Here is a 16,210-nt window from a genome sequence, read left to right on the forward strand (position 1 = left end):
TGAGATGTTTATACAGTTCATGCTCACACAGAAATACTATGACTATCGCACACATATACACACACACACACACACACACACGCACAAACACAAAGACCTTATCACACACAGATACATAAACAAACAGACAAATAAACAGATCTCCATACATGTCCAAAAGCACCCATCAACCACACAACCACGCAAACAAACATGAGCAAAAGCAAATACAGATGTTTAAACATATACACAGTCACACACACACACACACATACACACACACACACACACACACACACACACACACACACACTTTTCTATCTCCTGCTGCCAGTGAGTGAGCCAGTGCTATGTGGGTTATGCAGGCAAGGTCACCGGCGAGGGAGCCAGGTTAGCATGCATCTGACCTCCCTAGCAGCCCCCTCCTGCCTGCTCCGCAGGGAGAGGGCATTTCCATTTCTGAATCGTGACTTGGGAGGCATAGCGGACGATGTGAGGCTCGCCTGTGGCTCCAGAGATGGAGATGGAGAGGAGAGGAGTGGAGAGGAGAGGAGGGGAGAGGAGAGGAAAAAAGTGGAGAGGAGAGGAGGGGAGAGGAGAAAAGCAGAGAGGAGAGGAGGGGAAGGGAGAGCAGAGGAGAGGAGAGGAAGGGAGAGTAGAGTAGAGGAGAGGAGAGGAGAGGAAGGGAGAGTAGAGGAGAGGAGAGGAGAAAAGCAGAGAGGAGAGGAGGGGAAGGGAGAGCAGAGGAGAGGAGAGGAAGGGAGAGGAGAGGAGGGGAGGGGAAGGGAAGGGAGAGTAGAGGAGAGGAGAGGAGAGGAGAGGAGAGGAGAGGAGGGGCCCATGTGCAGCGACAGGCTTCTCCAGCTGAGGGAGCCGCTCACTCGCTAACGATGGGTGTCACACCTCCCTCCTGATAGCTGCTTATTAGCTGCTGTCTGGTGGCATCTGCTGTCACTGCACACGTCTCCCTGCACGAAGCAGACAGGAGAGCACAAAGCTGCCCAAGGATCCACCACAACACTATGCATCACATGGCTGCCTCCAGCAGAAGCAAGAGAATTTAGCTGTGATGGAGCTTTTTGAGAGCATGAATTCCAGCATACGTGTGCCTGACATTTATTCCTGGTTTAACTGCACTTGTGCCAAGCACTTGGTACAGAGTAGAGCAGGATGTGCACAACCTTTGTGTTTATGGTGGTTTATCCTTCAATATCCCTTAGAAAGAGGTAAACTTGTGCAAACAGAGAAGGACTTCATAACTTTATCTAGTTGCATATGACACCAGTCAGCAGTGATCCATGAATACAAGAGGGTCACTGATTGCTTACAAGCATCTTATCAAGCATTTACAAGCACATTTTATTTAACTGAATGCAACTAAATTTTGTATGAGGAATTCAAGTGAAACCGCGTGACAATGAGTCACTTGACTTGATATTCAGACCCATTTGAGACAGCCTCCCTACATGCAGAATAAGAGAGTGTCAGAGTGTGCTACAGTGTTCCACGCCGGGGCCTCCCTGATTCCCCTCCCCCCTCTCTTCCTCCCTCCCTCGATGTAAATTCCTGACGCCGCCACCGCTTAGTCTCTTGGCTTCCGGTTGGCTGCTCCTGCTCCAATTTGGGGCTCCGCACATAAACCAGGCTCCTCCGCAAAAAAAAAAAAAAAAAACCCAAATTAAATCAGGGCCTGGCCTCTCCTCTCATCCTCTTCTCTGCAAATCCTCCTCTAATACTCACTCTCTCTCTCTCTCTCTCGTGCGCGCATGCAGCGCCGCCCTGGTTCTGTCACCTATTTTCCATCCCTGCCCGGTGATGTTTACATACTTGCACACAGATTCCTTCCAAAGGGCACTTCCGTGGCCCCCCCGCTGTCAGTTCCCATCCCCCGGCTCTTCTGACATCTCTACACCCGACGCTCTTTAAGGCCACTGAGCTCCAGGGTCCCACAGTACCGGCCCCAGCAGCCTCGTTTACCATCCATGTCTCCACGTTTCTCCACGCCAATCTAGAGTTCACTGTGCTGATAGCCCCGTGGCTCTCTATGCAGCTGTGGAGTTAACATACAGTAACCTCTAGCCCCAGTCTCTGGTCTAGCTCCACTGGAGGCTATACAGTGCACGGAAGTTTGATTGCACTGAAATGTTTTTTAAGGTTTCTGGGGCACTGCGTGAGGCTCTGGAGCGCGGTGGGTATCCGCAACAGGGCCGCTTCTTAACAAAGTGGTGCCTTTCACTTTTAATGGTCTTCTGTCCATACAGAACACGGAGACTGACCTGTTCTCATCGTCTCCTTTTAGCCCCAAGGCCCGGCAAGAGAGAAAGAAGAAAAGAAGAGGTTATGAGTCATGCTCAAAAAAATGATAAAAGGCCATTTTTAGACTGACTTGTTCTGGTTTGCTACAGAATCCTAACATAAGGCTCATAGTCAATTCGTTTCTAAATGCTGACAAGCCATGTGACCCCTTACATCACTTCCTGGTGCTTGACTCCTCAGCAGACAATAGAGAGGAGAGCTGCCTCCACACAAGTCAGACTGTGTGTGAGTGAGGCCCTTGCACAATCAACTATGCAGCCACCAGCAGGGGTGTGCTTTTAACATGTGTATTTGTGGACTTACTTAGTAGAGGACTTGAGAGTTGTGGACTTGCTTAGTTTGCCTGGCCCAGCAGGCTATGCTACAGAGAGTCAGAGCCCACAAATGTGCCATTACGTGTCTGAAGGAGACAGAACCCAATGTAATTCCCCACATGAACCTCGGAGGCATGCAGAGAGCCTGTAACAGGACCAATTTTATCTGACGAAGTCCACAATCACTGGTCGCTAATACCAAAGCACACAGACTAAAAAGCAAAGAGCGAAAACACTGTGTATGTGTCCTTTATTTCACTGACAAATACATCTCTTTGTAAAATATTTTAGACTGATGATTGCAGTCAAGAAGTTTCTGACAGCCGAGTACACTTGACAAGAAAACTTTTGCCAGCACAGGTCGAGGACGATATAAAGATGCCTATCAACAGGTTGCTGGATGCAACAATATTAGAAATAAGTCAATGTCTTTGAGAAGTTCAATTCAAAACAAGCATTCTTTTTAGTTCTAGATCAGCACCGACTCACCCTTGCTTACCGGCAGGCAAGTCAGGCAACAGTCAGCGATCGCCGCGTCGCTGTCCATGTCACATGGTGCTGAAAACAGCAACTAACACTGAACGACGGCTTGACATTTCCTCGGATTAATCGTAGCTGTGGTTTCGATGAAAAAAAAAATCTCTATAGAGATGAACAGTCTCAAAAGCTGTGACACGAAATAGCACAGGTGTGCAAAGACCATGTAGTTGTAACCTCTGCCAAGATAATCACGTTGTCGGCGCAAGGGGACAAAGCTTGTAGCTTGGCGTGAATCCAGTATGAGATTGTATTAAATCTGTTCGGGGGAAGGTGAGTTCCCACAAAGGTATCGTTTAGACAGAAAATAACGTACAGAAATCCCATTTAGGAAAGTTTGACAGACCATTACTATCCATTGAATATTAGTGTAGACTTTCACTCTGCAGCCTTATCTTTACACGTATCTAACCTAAATGCATAACTTGAAATGGCTAAAAATGTCCCATTTATCACCCTGGGACAGTTCAAGGAATATCAGTTATATGGGGATCTGTAATAATATTGGATAAGTATGGGGCCACCTTTTCTGCTTTACAGATACACATCTATTCTGCAATAAAGCCTTCGCCAAGGCACGTGGATGCGATCTCATTTCAGCGATTGTTTAATTTCTTGGTCCAACTTTATTTTTATAAGGTGTTTGCTTTGGATTTGTATGTGTTAACATGTGTTTCATACACACTCTTAAAAGAACTTGATACACAAAAAAATGCAGCCATTACAGTGCTTTGGACACTGCATGGTTTAGGGAAGAAAGCTGTAGCGGCATTTCCACTGTGTCACAATACAAGTTGCTTTGGTTGTAAAGTAAACGCACGTTTCTCAAAAAGCATTGCACACTTAATCTGGAAAATAATCTAAAATCCAAAACAAAAATATAGGCTAACACAAGGAGATATTTCACAACAAGTAGGCAACGCCGTGGACCACTCATTGAACTGCACAGAGAACTTGGTCCTCCACTGTAAATTGATGCAAATGAGATCCCAGGTTTGTAGTAGCAACTTCCCCAGTCAGTCACCGGCAGATAACACACACATGCACACAGACAATATTTGCTTAAACATATCCAACCTTCTAGTTCATTGTCCATGAGTAGACTCCCCTTGCAAAGCAAACGGTCCCCTTGTCTTTAGCAAAAGCAGATGTCATTCATCGGCATCCTGACCAATGTCCCAACTGCTGCATCTCACTCATGCAATTTCTCCACACTATCGTAGCGCTAAATGACGTCATGAACGGCAATAATGAATCCGCGGAGAGCTACAAGCTAAACTGCGGGCACAACAATGGTACAAAAGTGCAGAAGCGACGTGTTGGAGAAGACAGAAATATTAAGCCCGCACACTTGTCGTACTCCTGTGGCCCCCTCCCCTCCACTTCTCTCTATCCCCGCCCCCCCCCCCTGCCACCACTCTGCCCCCTGCTAGCCTGCAGTAAAAGGAAAAATCTCGCCACGAGTAGACGGCGGTGCCCACGTGCCGCAGGTAAACAGACGCCCTAGTTTTTCCACCAGCCATCGCGCCTTTAAAAGCACGCGCCCCTGGGCGCTCTCATTACTATTAATAATTTGCTGTTTAGTGTTTTTTGATATTCTAATCGTCGATCCGATGGAGCAGAGGTGGGTAAATTAATTTCATTTCAATTTCAGCTCTTCAGTCATTTTACAAGTGCATTTTACAAGTGCATTTTAGTGAATTGAATAGCCTACATGTCAGCGCGATGGAGAAAACGACATGTTGATGCGTAAATGCAGCTTAACATCGTTTTCCGCTGTCAACGTCAATGTCGAAATGCTCGCTTTGTCTACACGACTAGGCTCCTCGTTACAGTGTTTATCAAACACACCCACCGCACTGTGACACCGCATGCAGAACTCCCGTTGTTCGAATGTGTGGGCTTAAAATTACGATTTCACAACATAACGCCATGCTTATACAGTATTTGCTTAAGTGATTCATGTACTCGTTTTCGTATTGATACACAATGTTTTACACATTATAAATATATTGACTGTGTGGACAATGAATCAAATCACGGTTACATCGCGAGGCAACTCAGTTACCTCTGCCATTTTTTTGTCCTGCCCGTGGCTCCGTACCTGCAGTGCTGCAGAGAAAAAAACGCGCCCCCTCCCCCATTCTGCATTATGACAAATCAAGCCGGGCAGCTGTGCCACTAGCACATCATAGCATACTCCCCGGCAAGAAGACGCGTAGCTATTGAATGTGGACTTGAAATAGATGTGGTATAGGTGGACTGTAACTAGTAGCATATTTAAAGGAAACCAGTATTCGTTCATTCATTCATCGGGTTTCAATGCACCATCGAGGATAAAGGCAGTGGAGTCATTTGGAACGACCCATGGACATAGCGCATGCTTTGCACAAAGCACTACACTTCCATAATAATAATAATAAAAAAAACACACTCGAAAGTCTCTGTCAATTTCATTTCCAAACCACTGTCATATAATTTTCTTTATGCCAATGGGTTAGTGCACATGTGGATGATCAACACTCAGTGCTTCAGTTATATATCAACACTACCAGAGAAAAGGGACAATAACAGGCTACTGCTTTCTTGTATCACCCACAATGGATGAGTTCAAGATGAGTTCCACTGTATAAAATCGTGCATGGCACTTTCTCCTCATTGATGCTTACAAGTTTGTGCACTGGCAATCTCAATTGTTTGTTTAAACAATCTAACTAATTTGGAGTGTACTTTAAGAGTTGTTGTGTCTGTTCTAAGTGACAACTAGACAGCAATAAACACACACACACACACACACACACACACACACACACACACACAGCCCACACAGAGAACACATTACACAATGTCTAGACTAGATGTTCTTTCTCAACTCCTATTACTATTAATTAAGTTAGCGTTCTGGTCCAGGGCCTCTCCTAAACTGACTGAACTAGACATGAACCTCTATTCTTGTGCAAGCACTGAAACTCATTTGTGGGCGGCTTTTCAACACAGTAAGTAAGGCGGTTATAACTACAGCTGAAACAGTAGGAATGAATGCAACCAACAGGAAACAAACGCAGCCAAACGTGACCATTGTGATAAGTCAGACAAGAAGACTACAACTTGTGTTTTGTGACCGAAAAACTCTTGTCAATGCGAGACCAGTAGTTAAGGAGAGAGAAGGACAGTGGCATAAGCCTCCAACAGTGTCTGATTTCACTGTCACACTTAAAATAAGACCACCTGAAGGGTGGCCATATCAAATGATTCCACACGCTCCACAGCGGGCCCTCAGACTGAGTGGACAAGACAGGACATGAGACTCAGCTGAAAGGCTTCAAAAGGAGGCTGCACATCAGGAAGTCAACATTCAAGAGTGTTTTCCTTAGGCTCTTGAGTTACACGAGTATGTATATGCATGTCTTTGTGTTTGTTTGTGTGTGTGTGTGTGTGTGTGTGTGTGTGTGTGTGTGTGTGTGTCTGTGTCTGTGTGTACGTACGCATGTGTTTGTATTTGTATAGTGTGTATATGAGTGCTTTTGTACATTTGTGTATGTGTACAAGTGTTGTGTATGCACTTGTTTACATTTCAGTGCATTCACAGGCCTTTTAGTATGAAAGTGCATCTGAATGTGAATGTTTGAGTGTGAGTGTGTGTGTGTGTGACTGTGTGAATAGAGCAGCTGAAGTAGTGGTGTATGAATGACAGAGGAAGCTGGGTCGTTGCTGCACACACACACACACACCACACACGCACACACACGCACACACACACACACACACACACACACACACACACACACACACACACACACACACACACACACAGAGTCTCGAGCCGCCAGTGTGCTCTTCCTCCTCCTTCCCCCTTCTCTCCTGCTCTGCCTCTAGGGCTGTCTGCATTGCAGCTGTCCCTTAGCCGAGCGCCTCAGCCATGCCCTAGTTTATCCTGTCAATGCACACTGCACCAACAAACGCTCCCCCACCTCCACAGACAAACACCATCAAAAAAAGAAGTGCACTCCTCTGCTCTCCTCTCCTCTCCCCTGCTCTCCTCTCTACTTCTCTTCCTCTCTTCTCCTTTCTTCTTCCTCTCCTCTTTTCTCTTCCTCTGCTCTCCTCTCCACTTCTCTTCCTCTCCTCTCTTTTGCTCTTCTCTCCTCTTCTTCTCCTCTGCTTTCCTCTCCTTTCCTCCTCCACCTCTCTCAGCTGACTAATGCACACACATCATCCAGCCACAAACACAACAACAAACGTTTGTTCTGTTTCACTCCTTCCTTCCTCCCTCCACATATACACACACACACACATGCACACACACCTAGACACAATCTATCATTCTCTCATTGCAGTCTACAGTAACATGTTAAAGGTGAGTAGGCATGTGCCGCCACCAGTCCTCTCAGTGATGGATCGCCGGGGCCTTCGACCCCTGTTGGCTCCTAATGTGAGTTCACATGTTGACTCCCCCTAGTGATGCATGTCCCTCACTGACCGATGATCTGTCTATGTCCCCTTCCTGTGGGCATCCATGGCGGAACCAGTGGCTGTGTCCTCCTCGGCTCCGTCTCCAACTCCCTACCTCTCCATCTCTGCTTGCTGAAAGGCAACTTCAGCAGATCAGGACAGGAAGACTGTAGCATCCATGGCTGCACTCAAGGTATCACACTGTACACAGATTTGGTGTTGGAGCCCCACATGTTTGATGTGTCCTGTCCGGTGATCAGGATAAGCAGACTGTACTGTAGCGTCCGCGGCTGGACTCAAGGTTAGCATGTGTGGCATCAATCACACGGTCCTCAGATTTAGTGTTGTGTTTTTTTTTCCCTGTTCATGTTTGATGTGCTCTGACACCAGAGCCTCTGTTCTGCCAGCTTGTCCAGCGGAGGAACATGTGTGGTGGCTCGTGTTTGATCTGCGCTGGGGCTTTGCGACTGTAAATCCCAGCCGTGATGGGATGATCTAGGAATAAGCTCTCTGGCGATGGGAGGTTAACACAGACGGATGACACTGAAGTGAGCATACAGTAGCTGCGGGAAGCTGGGAGCAGAATAAGACCCACCGTCTCCCACATGAAGGGTTAGAGGCACGACATAGACAGTTACGAGACCATTAGATGGATTAAAATTGCAATCAAATTGGACAGTAAAAAAAAAAAAAATCCGAAGGCAAGTCTTTTGAAAACAGCTGATTGACATGGCCTAAGAACTTGCTTTTATCAGAGAACACATGTAAAATAATCTTGCCGGGATGTCCTAGCCATGCTGAGAAACCCCCCAAAAAGTGCTTTTAATTTCCTGTGTACTCTTTATATGTGTATGCATGTATGTGTGTATATGTACACATTAGCAGGTGTGTAGGGCCACACATTCCATCATATGTATGACCCACACTGACAGTTCTATTTTCAGTTCTATTGTCAGTGTGATATATGTTGTTTAATCAGTTTTAGGAATCACATGTGCTGGTATGTATGTAATCCATAACTACGGTACCCCACTATAGTCATGCTCTTTAAAGAAGAGAAGAGAAGCTCTTTAATGAATCCCTGGTTCCATAAGCTGAAAACAAACACATAGTGTTCACCCACTCGCACAACAATATTTTGTTGAATAGTATTAAAATGTCGACACTCTTTGACCAGTATCCCAAACCCTATCTTTGCATCCTCTCCGTATGCTACCAACACTACATGTGCATGGTCATGGTCACTACAAGAGACAAATGCTAAATATATTATTAAAATTATACTGAGAACTGTGGTTTCAACATTACACCACAAATCTAATGTCATGAGAAATGATAGGCAAATGGTTATAGTTGGTTGGTGTATGAGAGAGATTTGCATGGTGTATGAAATAATTGTTCTGTGAATGCGTGTCCAAGGAGAAGCTTGTGTAGACACCCACACTGGAGGTCAGCAGACCTGGCAGTGAAGCAGTGCTGATCCTCCCCCTCTGATCACATCAAATGACAAACGAACCCCAATCTATCCTCTTATGGCCCTCTGCAGCCACTGTCCCTGAACCATTCCCCTCAGACCACATCAAATGCCAAATCATTCCAATCTGTCCTCTCCGGGTCACTCAGTCGCTACCTGACCTCAGATGAAGGTGAATTTGCAGGTGTGGGGGGGATCAAAACACTTCAAAGCTGCCCTTACGATGCCTCTCTGAAATCCCTCCATCTATTTAACAAGCTTGCTGCTATCAACAAACTCTCTGTCTTTGACCCAGCCAAACAAAACCCCTTTCAACTCTGATAAATTGGTCTCGCTCTTAACAGCCAATCTGTCACAGTCCACCTCCTACTATCTGTCAAAGGGAGAGATAAAGTGTGTCTTGTTGTTTTTCTCAAATCAGAGATTGAAATCACAGGTCAGGCTTAAACAGGTCCAAGTGTCTAAACGTCTAAACGTATGCTTAATTTCATTGGCAATGCTGCAATAGGCTTGTTAACAACAGAGTGCAATGAAACATTGAACTCTCTCGCCCTCTAGTGGTTGTTTTACATTACAACAGCCCAAGTAAATTCACATCCAGCAAAAAACAAGAAAGAGAAAGGAAGGAAGAAAGAAAGAAAGAGGATGTTAATAAACAAGATGGTGAAAGATAGGAAGAGAAAGGTAGACAGGAAAAGAAAGTGAGAAGGAGGTGAGAAAGACGGAGAGCACAGACACAGAGAGAGATACCCAGCGCGGGGGGGTGGGGGTTAGTGGGGAGAGAGAAACCAGCAGACGTCCTACCGTCCAGAGAGAGCCAGTCGTGCTGTGAGGAGGGCAGGGAGGGCAGTGCACGGGCCTTGTACTCAAACACCACCGAGTTGGAGATGATCTGGCTGCTGACCGCCACCTGCAGGGTCACCAGGCCGGTGTCATGTGCTGCACGGGGGGGGCAGAGGGGCATAGAGTCAGGACCTGCTGGGGGAACATGTGTCCATGGAGGACTTCCAGCATCTGGACAGAGGCTTAGAGGAGCTGGGAGCACACAGGTGGAAAGCTCTACACATCAGCTAAACTTCCTGTATACACTGCTATGCTTATAGAATTCACACTCTGTAGGTTGACTTAAATGTATATTGACAGCACACAACCCTGCACAGTTGGTACTTTCACTGTGTTTCACTGTGTTTCACTATGTTCATAGGGCTTTAGTGATAATAGCTAATTATGAAGCTGGCTCATTTCCTACCATTACGGCAAATCACTCATCATTAATCCATTGTTAATTTAAACGATTGTATAATTTACTGTGAAAATGCCGCTATTATAATCAACTAATAATACACATCACAAATAATACTTTATTATCCACCTCCTAACCTATTTCCATTACATTACATACTCAGCATTAGATTTTCTTGGCAGTAGTAGATTTTGTAAGACATCATTCACTGTTATTTTACAGTAACACAATGTAGAAATTCAGCTTTTCGTCAGTTATCAACGTACTGGTTACTCATGCGCTCATATTTTTGGACAGAACAACAAACATATTCTACTGCTTTTATAACATTACTGACTATACTCCATAACTCTACATATCTATCCATATTGTTCATACTGCATATCCATATTTATTCTGCTCTTATGTTGTTACTGTTAATACACTGCACATATCACTACATACTGTACATATCTGTCCATATTGTTCATGCTACATATCCATATTTATTCTGCTCTTATAATGTTACTGTTAATATATACGCTGTAGATCCTTACTGTAAACCATGCCACTTGCTTAACTGTATACTACTGTCTACACTTGCACTACATGTCATATACTGTTTACATTGCACTACCTGTCTATACTGTTCACATTGCACTTTTCTTCTTTTTTTGCACTTCTGGTTAGATACTAACTGTATTTCGCATAACTCTGCACAATGACAATAAAGTTGAATCTAATCTAATCTAATCAAAGTTATATAGTTGAACACCAGGTGTTCCAGGCACACATCATGATTGACAGCACAATTAGTGCCTATTATTAAGTCCTTGTAATCAAAATAAGTTTAAACCTATTATTATTTTGCGGTAGACAATAACTACATTATGTTGCTTTAAGATTGTACAGGATAAGGGGAGAGCTCAACAGCATAAAAACTAGATGTGGCAATCTGTCAAAGTTTTGAAAACTCTCATCCCACTTGGATGTACTTACTGATTATCTGTAAAAGTGTGAATTTGATTGACAGCAATTATGTGACAGTATCACACAATGTTTATTAGGAATTTGAGATGACAGAGTGAGTATGCATTTATGACAATATGTATGAATGCAACATACATCTGAATATACATATGTTTTCACTGAGTATAACAAAGAGTGATAATGAGAGCATGATCAAGGATCCTAGAGATTCTTTTACAGTGATAAGTGTGTGATGCAGATAATATCAGGAAAAAAATGTGTGTTATTTTTGAGTATTAGTATAATTAATACCATTCATGTGTTTGATAATCAGTGTGTGCATGTCTATTCACACGACTGTGAACATGACAAAACAGATTGGTGTGAAAATAATGATGGGTAGTCTGGTAGAATGCAAGGAACAGTGTGTTGATGTGTATAATACAAGTAATAATGTGTTTGAGTGTAATTATGTATTTATGATGATGTTTTTTTTACTAGAATATGACTGCAACCTTGACCATGACTGAGTGTGAGAGTATTGCTGTGTTACAGACTGATTAGATAGATAGATAGATAGATAGATAGATAGATGGATAGATAAATGGATGGATGGATTGATAGATGGATGGATATATCTATATCTATATCTATATATATAGATGGATAGATAGATAGATAGATACACGTAGATGGATATGTGGATAGATATATACAGTAGATAGATAGATAGATAGATAGATAGATGGATAGGTGGATGGATAGATAGATAGATGGGTAGATAAATGGATGGATGGATTGATAGATGGATGGATATATCTATATCTATATATCTAGAGATGGATAGATAGATAGATAGATAGATACACATAGATAAATAGGTGGATAGATATATACAGTAGATAGATAGATAGATAGATAGATGGATGGATAGTTAGATAGATAGAAGATAGATATAGATGAATGGGTGGATTGATAGATGGATGGATGGATGGATAGATAGGTAGATAGATAGATAGATAAATAGATAGATAAATAGATAGATAGATGGATGGATATTTATATATGGATAGATAGATAGATAGATAGATAGATATATAGATAGATGGATGTATATTTATATATAGATAGATAGATAGATAGATAGATAGATAGATGGATGTATAGGCTGACTGATGTCCCTCACCAGGGCAGTAGCAGCGCAGGACTCCAGGCTGGATGAGGGAGGCCGGCACAGAGATCTGGTCAAACAGGCAGCTGTAGTTACTGCTGGCCTCCTGCCAGGGGCCAGTGATGAGCACCTTCACCCCTCCCTGAGAAACAGGCAGCGTCAGTGTGTATCACTCTCTCTAGCACATGCACACACACACACACACACACACACACACACACACACACACACGCGCTGCCATCAACACCATGCATTACACACACGCGCACACACACACACACACACACACACACACACACACACACATACACTCACACAGGCACACACATACACTCACACAGGCTTACTCACTCTCATGTCTGAGTGGATCTCCTCACTTGAACATACGCAGGTGGCTTGTCCACAACAAACAAACTTCCACTAAAGCCTCTTTTAAACACTCATGTTTGAGTGTGCTTTTTCAAACAAGGATGCTTATGGTTTGGTTATAAGAAACTCTTCTCATAAACACACTCACATGGTCACAAGGGCTGTAGTGTTTTCAGAAGCCCTTTCAATGTTTTACAAATTGCACTGCTGCCACCCTGTGGTTGACAGCATGAACTGCACTGACCATTTGCTTTTCTCCTGACAAACAAAGGCTATGATGCCCTCTGCTGGCAATAGAGTAAAAACACAGTAAGGCTGACAGAGATCATGCATTAGGTACTGTGTAGAAGCACCAACAGTTATAAATACCGACACGGACACAGACTTTGCTTTGAGTGCAGCATTACAAGCGGTCAAATTCTGGTTCTTAAAAATCAAATAAAAGCTAGCCATAAGGTGTTTGAGCGATTGAGGACTGGTCTGGAAGAGACTTACCTCAGGGTAGGACCATTCAGGGGAGTAATCAGTGACCATGAAGAGCCTGCCTGTAGCCTGCAGCATCCCTAGGGCCCCTTGAGCCACAGCAGCGGACACCACCTCCGCCACCTGCATGTAGGCCAGCGAGCCCTGCTCCCTGGAGCCTCCTCCGGCGCCTCCTCCTCCCAGGGACTGGGGGCTGCAGCAGGACTGGAGACAGAGCTCTGCGGGACTGTAGCTGGTGCCCCTGTTGGCCCCGTCCTCCTGGCCCTGGGACTGGGCGCCCCCGGAGCCCGCCTGGCCGTCGGAGCCCTGCGGCGCCACCAGCTGGTGGGCGTAGAGGCCGGCCCCGGGCCCCACGGCCGTGGCCCCTCCGTCCACGGAGATAAAGTCGTTGATGAGGTCAGAGAACTGGTTGCCGAAGGAGATGTCGAAGTGGTCCAGGCTGATCTCCATGCTCCCGGATGTGCCTCCGCCTGCCCCCCCGCCACTCAGACCCTGGTGGGCAGCCACGGTGTTGTAGAGCCCCTGGACCAGGCCTGCCCCCTGCAGGAGGGGCTGAAGCTGCTGCTGCTGCTGGGAGGAGTTGCCATTCACGTTGCCACCATTGCCGTTCCTCATGCCCTCGGCTCCAGCTCCTCCCCCGGCCTCTGCGTTCTGCTGCATGTAGTGCTCCGCTGCGCCTCCTCCACCCTCGCCATTGCCTCCTCCTCCTCCTCCTCCTCCTCCACAGGCCTGGAGGTGATCCCCGGCCTTGAGTAGGCCATCTCCCCCGTTCTCGGTGACCCCGGCCTGGCCGGCGCTCACGCTGCCTTGCTGCTCCAGGCCCACCACCTCCTCGTGCTCAGGGCCCAGTCCAGGGAAGCCTCCCTGGTACTGCAGCAGCTGGAGCGAGCTGGCTTGGCCTTGGCCCTCGGAGGCGGAGACCCCGTTGCAGTTGGTTCTGTGCTGACTCTGGTGTGCGTGGTGGTGGTGGAGGTGGCCGTTGCTGCCGGGCGAGTCGGTCTTGACCACCTGCAGGCCCATGTAGGAGCCGTCGTGGGAGTTGTGCTCCAGGGAGAGGTGGCTCTTCTGCCCCACGTTGGACCTGCCCTGCTGTTGCTGCTGCTGCTGGGCCTGGCTGGTCTGCGGCGCGTCCTGCAGGAAGAAGCTGGGCGAGCGGCCCTGGTGGGCCAGATGGGGGCTGGACATGGCATGGACGCCATAGCCCACCGACGTGGCCACGGAGGCGGAGAAGTCCTGCTTGGCATCAATGGCACTGAAGTCCATCTGCTCCAAGGTGGTGCTGGGACTCAGGCCTCCACCGGATGGGCAGCAGAGAACCGGTGGGGGTCAGAGCCAGGGAGCCTTGTGGCCGAGTTTCCGCCCGGTAGAACCCGAGATGCCCCCTCCGCCACTGCCCACCTCCCCCACCTGGTAGCCTCTCCTTGGCCAGCTGCTGCTCAAAGGAAGTGTCCTCCGTCTTGATGTTCTTCACCAGGGCGGCTGTAGCCGTAGCTGGAGTCGGACATGGAGGGCGAGTGCTGCAGGCTGCCGTTGGAGCTGCCGGCCCCCGAGGACGAGGACGCGCTCCCGGACGAGCCCCCATCTATCTTCATGGCGCTGCCGCCGTACGTCTGGCCCTGCTTGGGGTTGTTGAGGAAGCAGTCGGGGTCAAAGTTCATGGTGGCCTCGGGCAGCTTGATGGTGGTGGTGTCCAGGCTGCTGGAGAGGACGAGCTCCTCGGAGACGCTTCCGGCCGTCAGCATGGCGAGCCCATCCGCACCGGCTCCTTCTCCCAGGCCCACCGCGCCAGGGAAGGCAAACTTGTGTCCGTCGGTGGCCACCGCCAGCACCAGTCCCCCCGGGGTGGTCTCTGTGCCCAGTAGGTGTGCGTTGGCGCCCCCTGTGGGTGACATGCTGTAGACCGGGTCGGCGCTCACCTCGGACATGAAGACGCTGCTCTGGGACAGGCTGCCCATGACGGAGGTGACGTGCGCCATGGCGCTGACCACTGGGCTGTCGGCCATGTCGGGCTCGCTGTTCAGCCCGCTGCTGATGGACACCGGGCGAGCTCTGCGTGGTGTCCGGCACCTCCACCTGGTTGCTGGACGACACCTCTGGTGCTGTTCTGGTGCAGCAGCGCCGGCTTGCCACCTTGCCATTGCGCTTCTCCCGGGCGCCCCTGCCGCCCGCTCCTCCTCCTCCTCCACCCCCGCCATTCTTGCTGTGGCTATGAGCTCGGTCTTCCCCTCGGACACGTCGCTGTTCTGCACCTCGCTGTGGCTACTGTACGGCTGCTGGAGCGCGGGTCCACTTTGGGGGAGATGATGCGGTGTTTGGCACTGTTGCACTTATGGTGCAGGCTGCTCCCAGCACCTGTGCAAACACAATGCAGTAGAAATACGCTGCATGAATCGCATACATCAAGATTAAAGCACTCAGAGCTACAGTCAGATAAACTGGCAAGGGTATAGGAACTGAAAACATGAAAAATTAAATACAAAGAACTTCACTTTCATTTGTAAACTATATTATGCCATATGTGTGATAGTGTGATTGAACACATGTGGTCTCTATGGATTTTTTCCTGGGAGGAACTGTGAAATGCTTTGTGTGGAATTTGAAAAGCAAAGTGTTTGCTGTGCTCAATCATACCCTTGTCCAATAATTTGAACCTGGGGAGCAATATGTCAGCTGCCAAGCCATAATAACAGACAGAGCATACGGCTACCCACAATGCCTTAGTAACAAAGAACCACAAAAATACATAACTGACGGAATGCTGTGTAGGAATGTTTTTTTTTTGTTTATCTGTTTTCACTCAGCATTTTGTTTATTCACACAAAGAGACATTCTGATCGACGCATGGATAGCTGGGAATGCCCAGCCTGCTTGAACTAACTACTGGATTCAAAGAAGCAACACACAAGACACATTCCAAAAGGCCA

The 16,210-nt window shown here is 47.0% G+C and overlaps 1 protein-coding gene across 1 annotated transcript in view; it reads right to left on the reverse strand.

Moving 5' to 3' along the window:
• The window catches only part of camta1a (calmodulin binding transcription activator 1a), a 410,932-nt gene that overhangs the window by 29,050 nt on the left and 365,672 nt on the right, over positions 1-16,210 (reverse strand). Inside the window, 8 exon segments of the mRNA XM_048240791.1 lie at positions 9,877-10,011; positions 12,450-12,576; positions 13,299-14,703; positions 14,705-14,767; positions 14,769-15,328; positions 15,330-15,491; positions 15,494-15,552; positions 15,555-15,638. Of these exon segments, the coding sequence (XP_048096748.1) occupies positions 9,877-10,011; positions 12,450-12,576; positions 13,299-14,703; positions 14,705-14,767; positions 14,769-15,328; positions 15,330-15,491; positions 15,494-15,552; positions 15,555-15,638 (2,595 nt within the window).

The sequence above is a fragment of the Alosa alosa genome, chromosome 4 (genome assembly GCF_017589495.1).
Source record: "Alosa alosa isolate M-15738 ecotype Scorff River chromosome 4, AALO_Geno_1.1, whole genome shotgun sequence".
Taxonomy (NCBI): Eukaryota; Metazoa; Chordata; class Actinopteri; order Clupeiformes; family Clupeidae; genus Alosa; species Alosa alosa.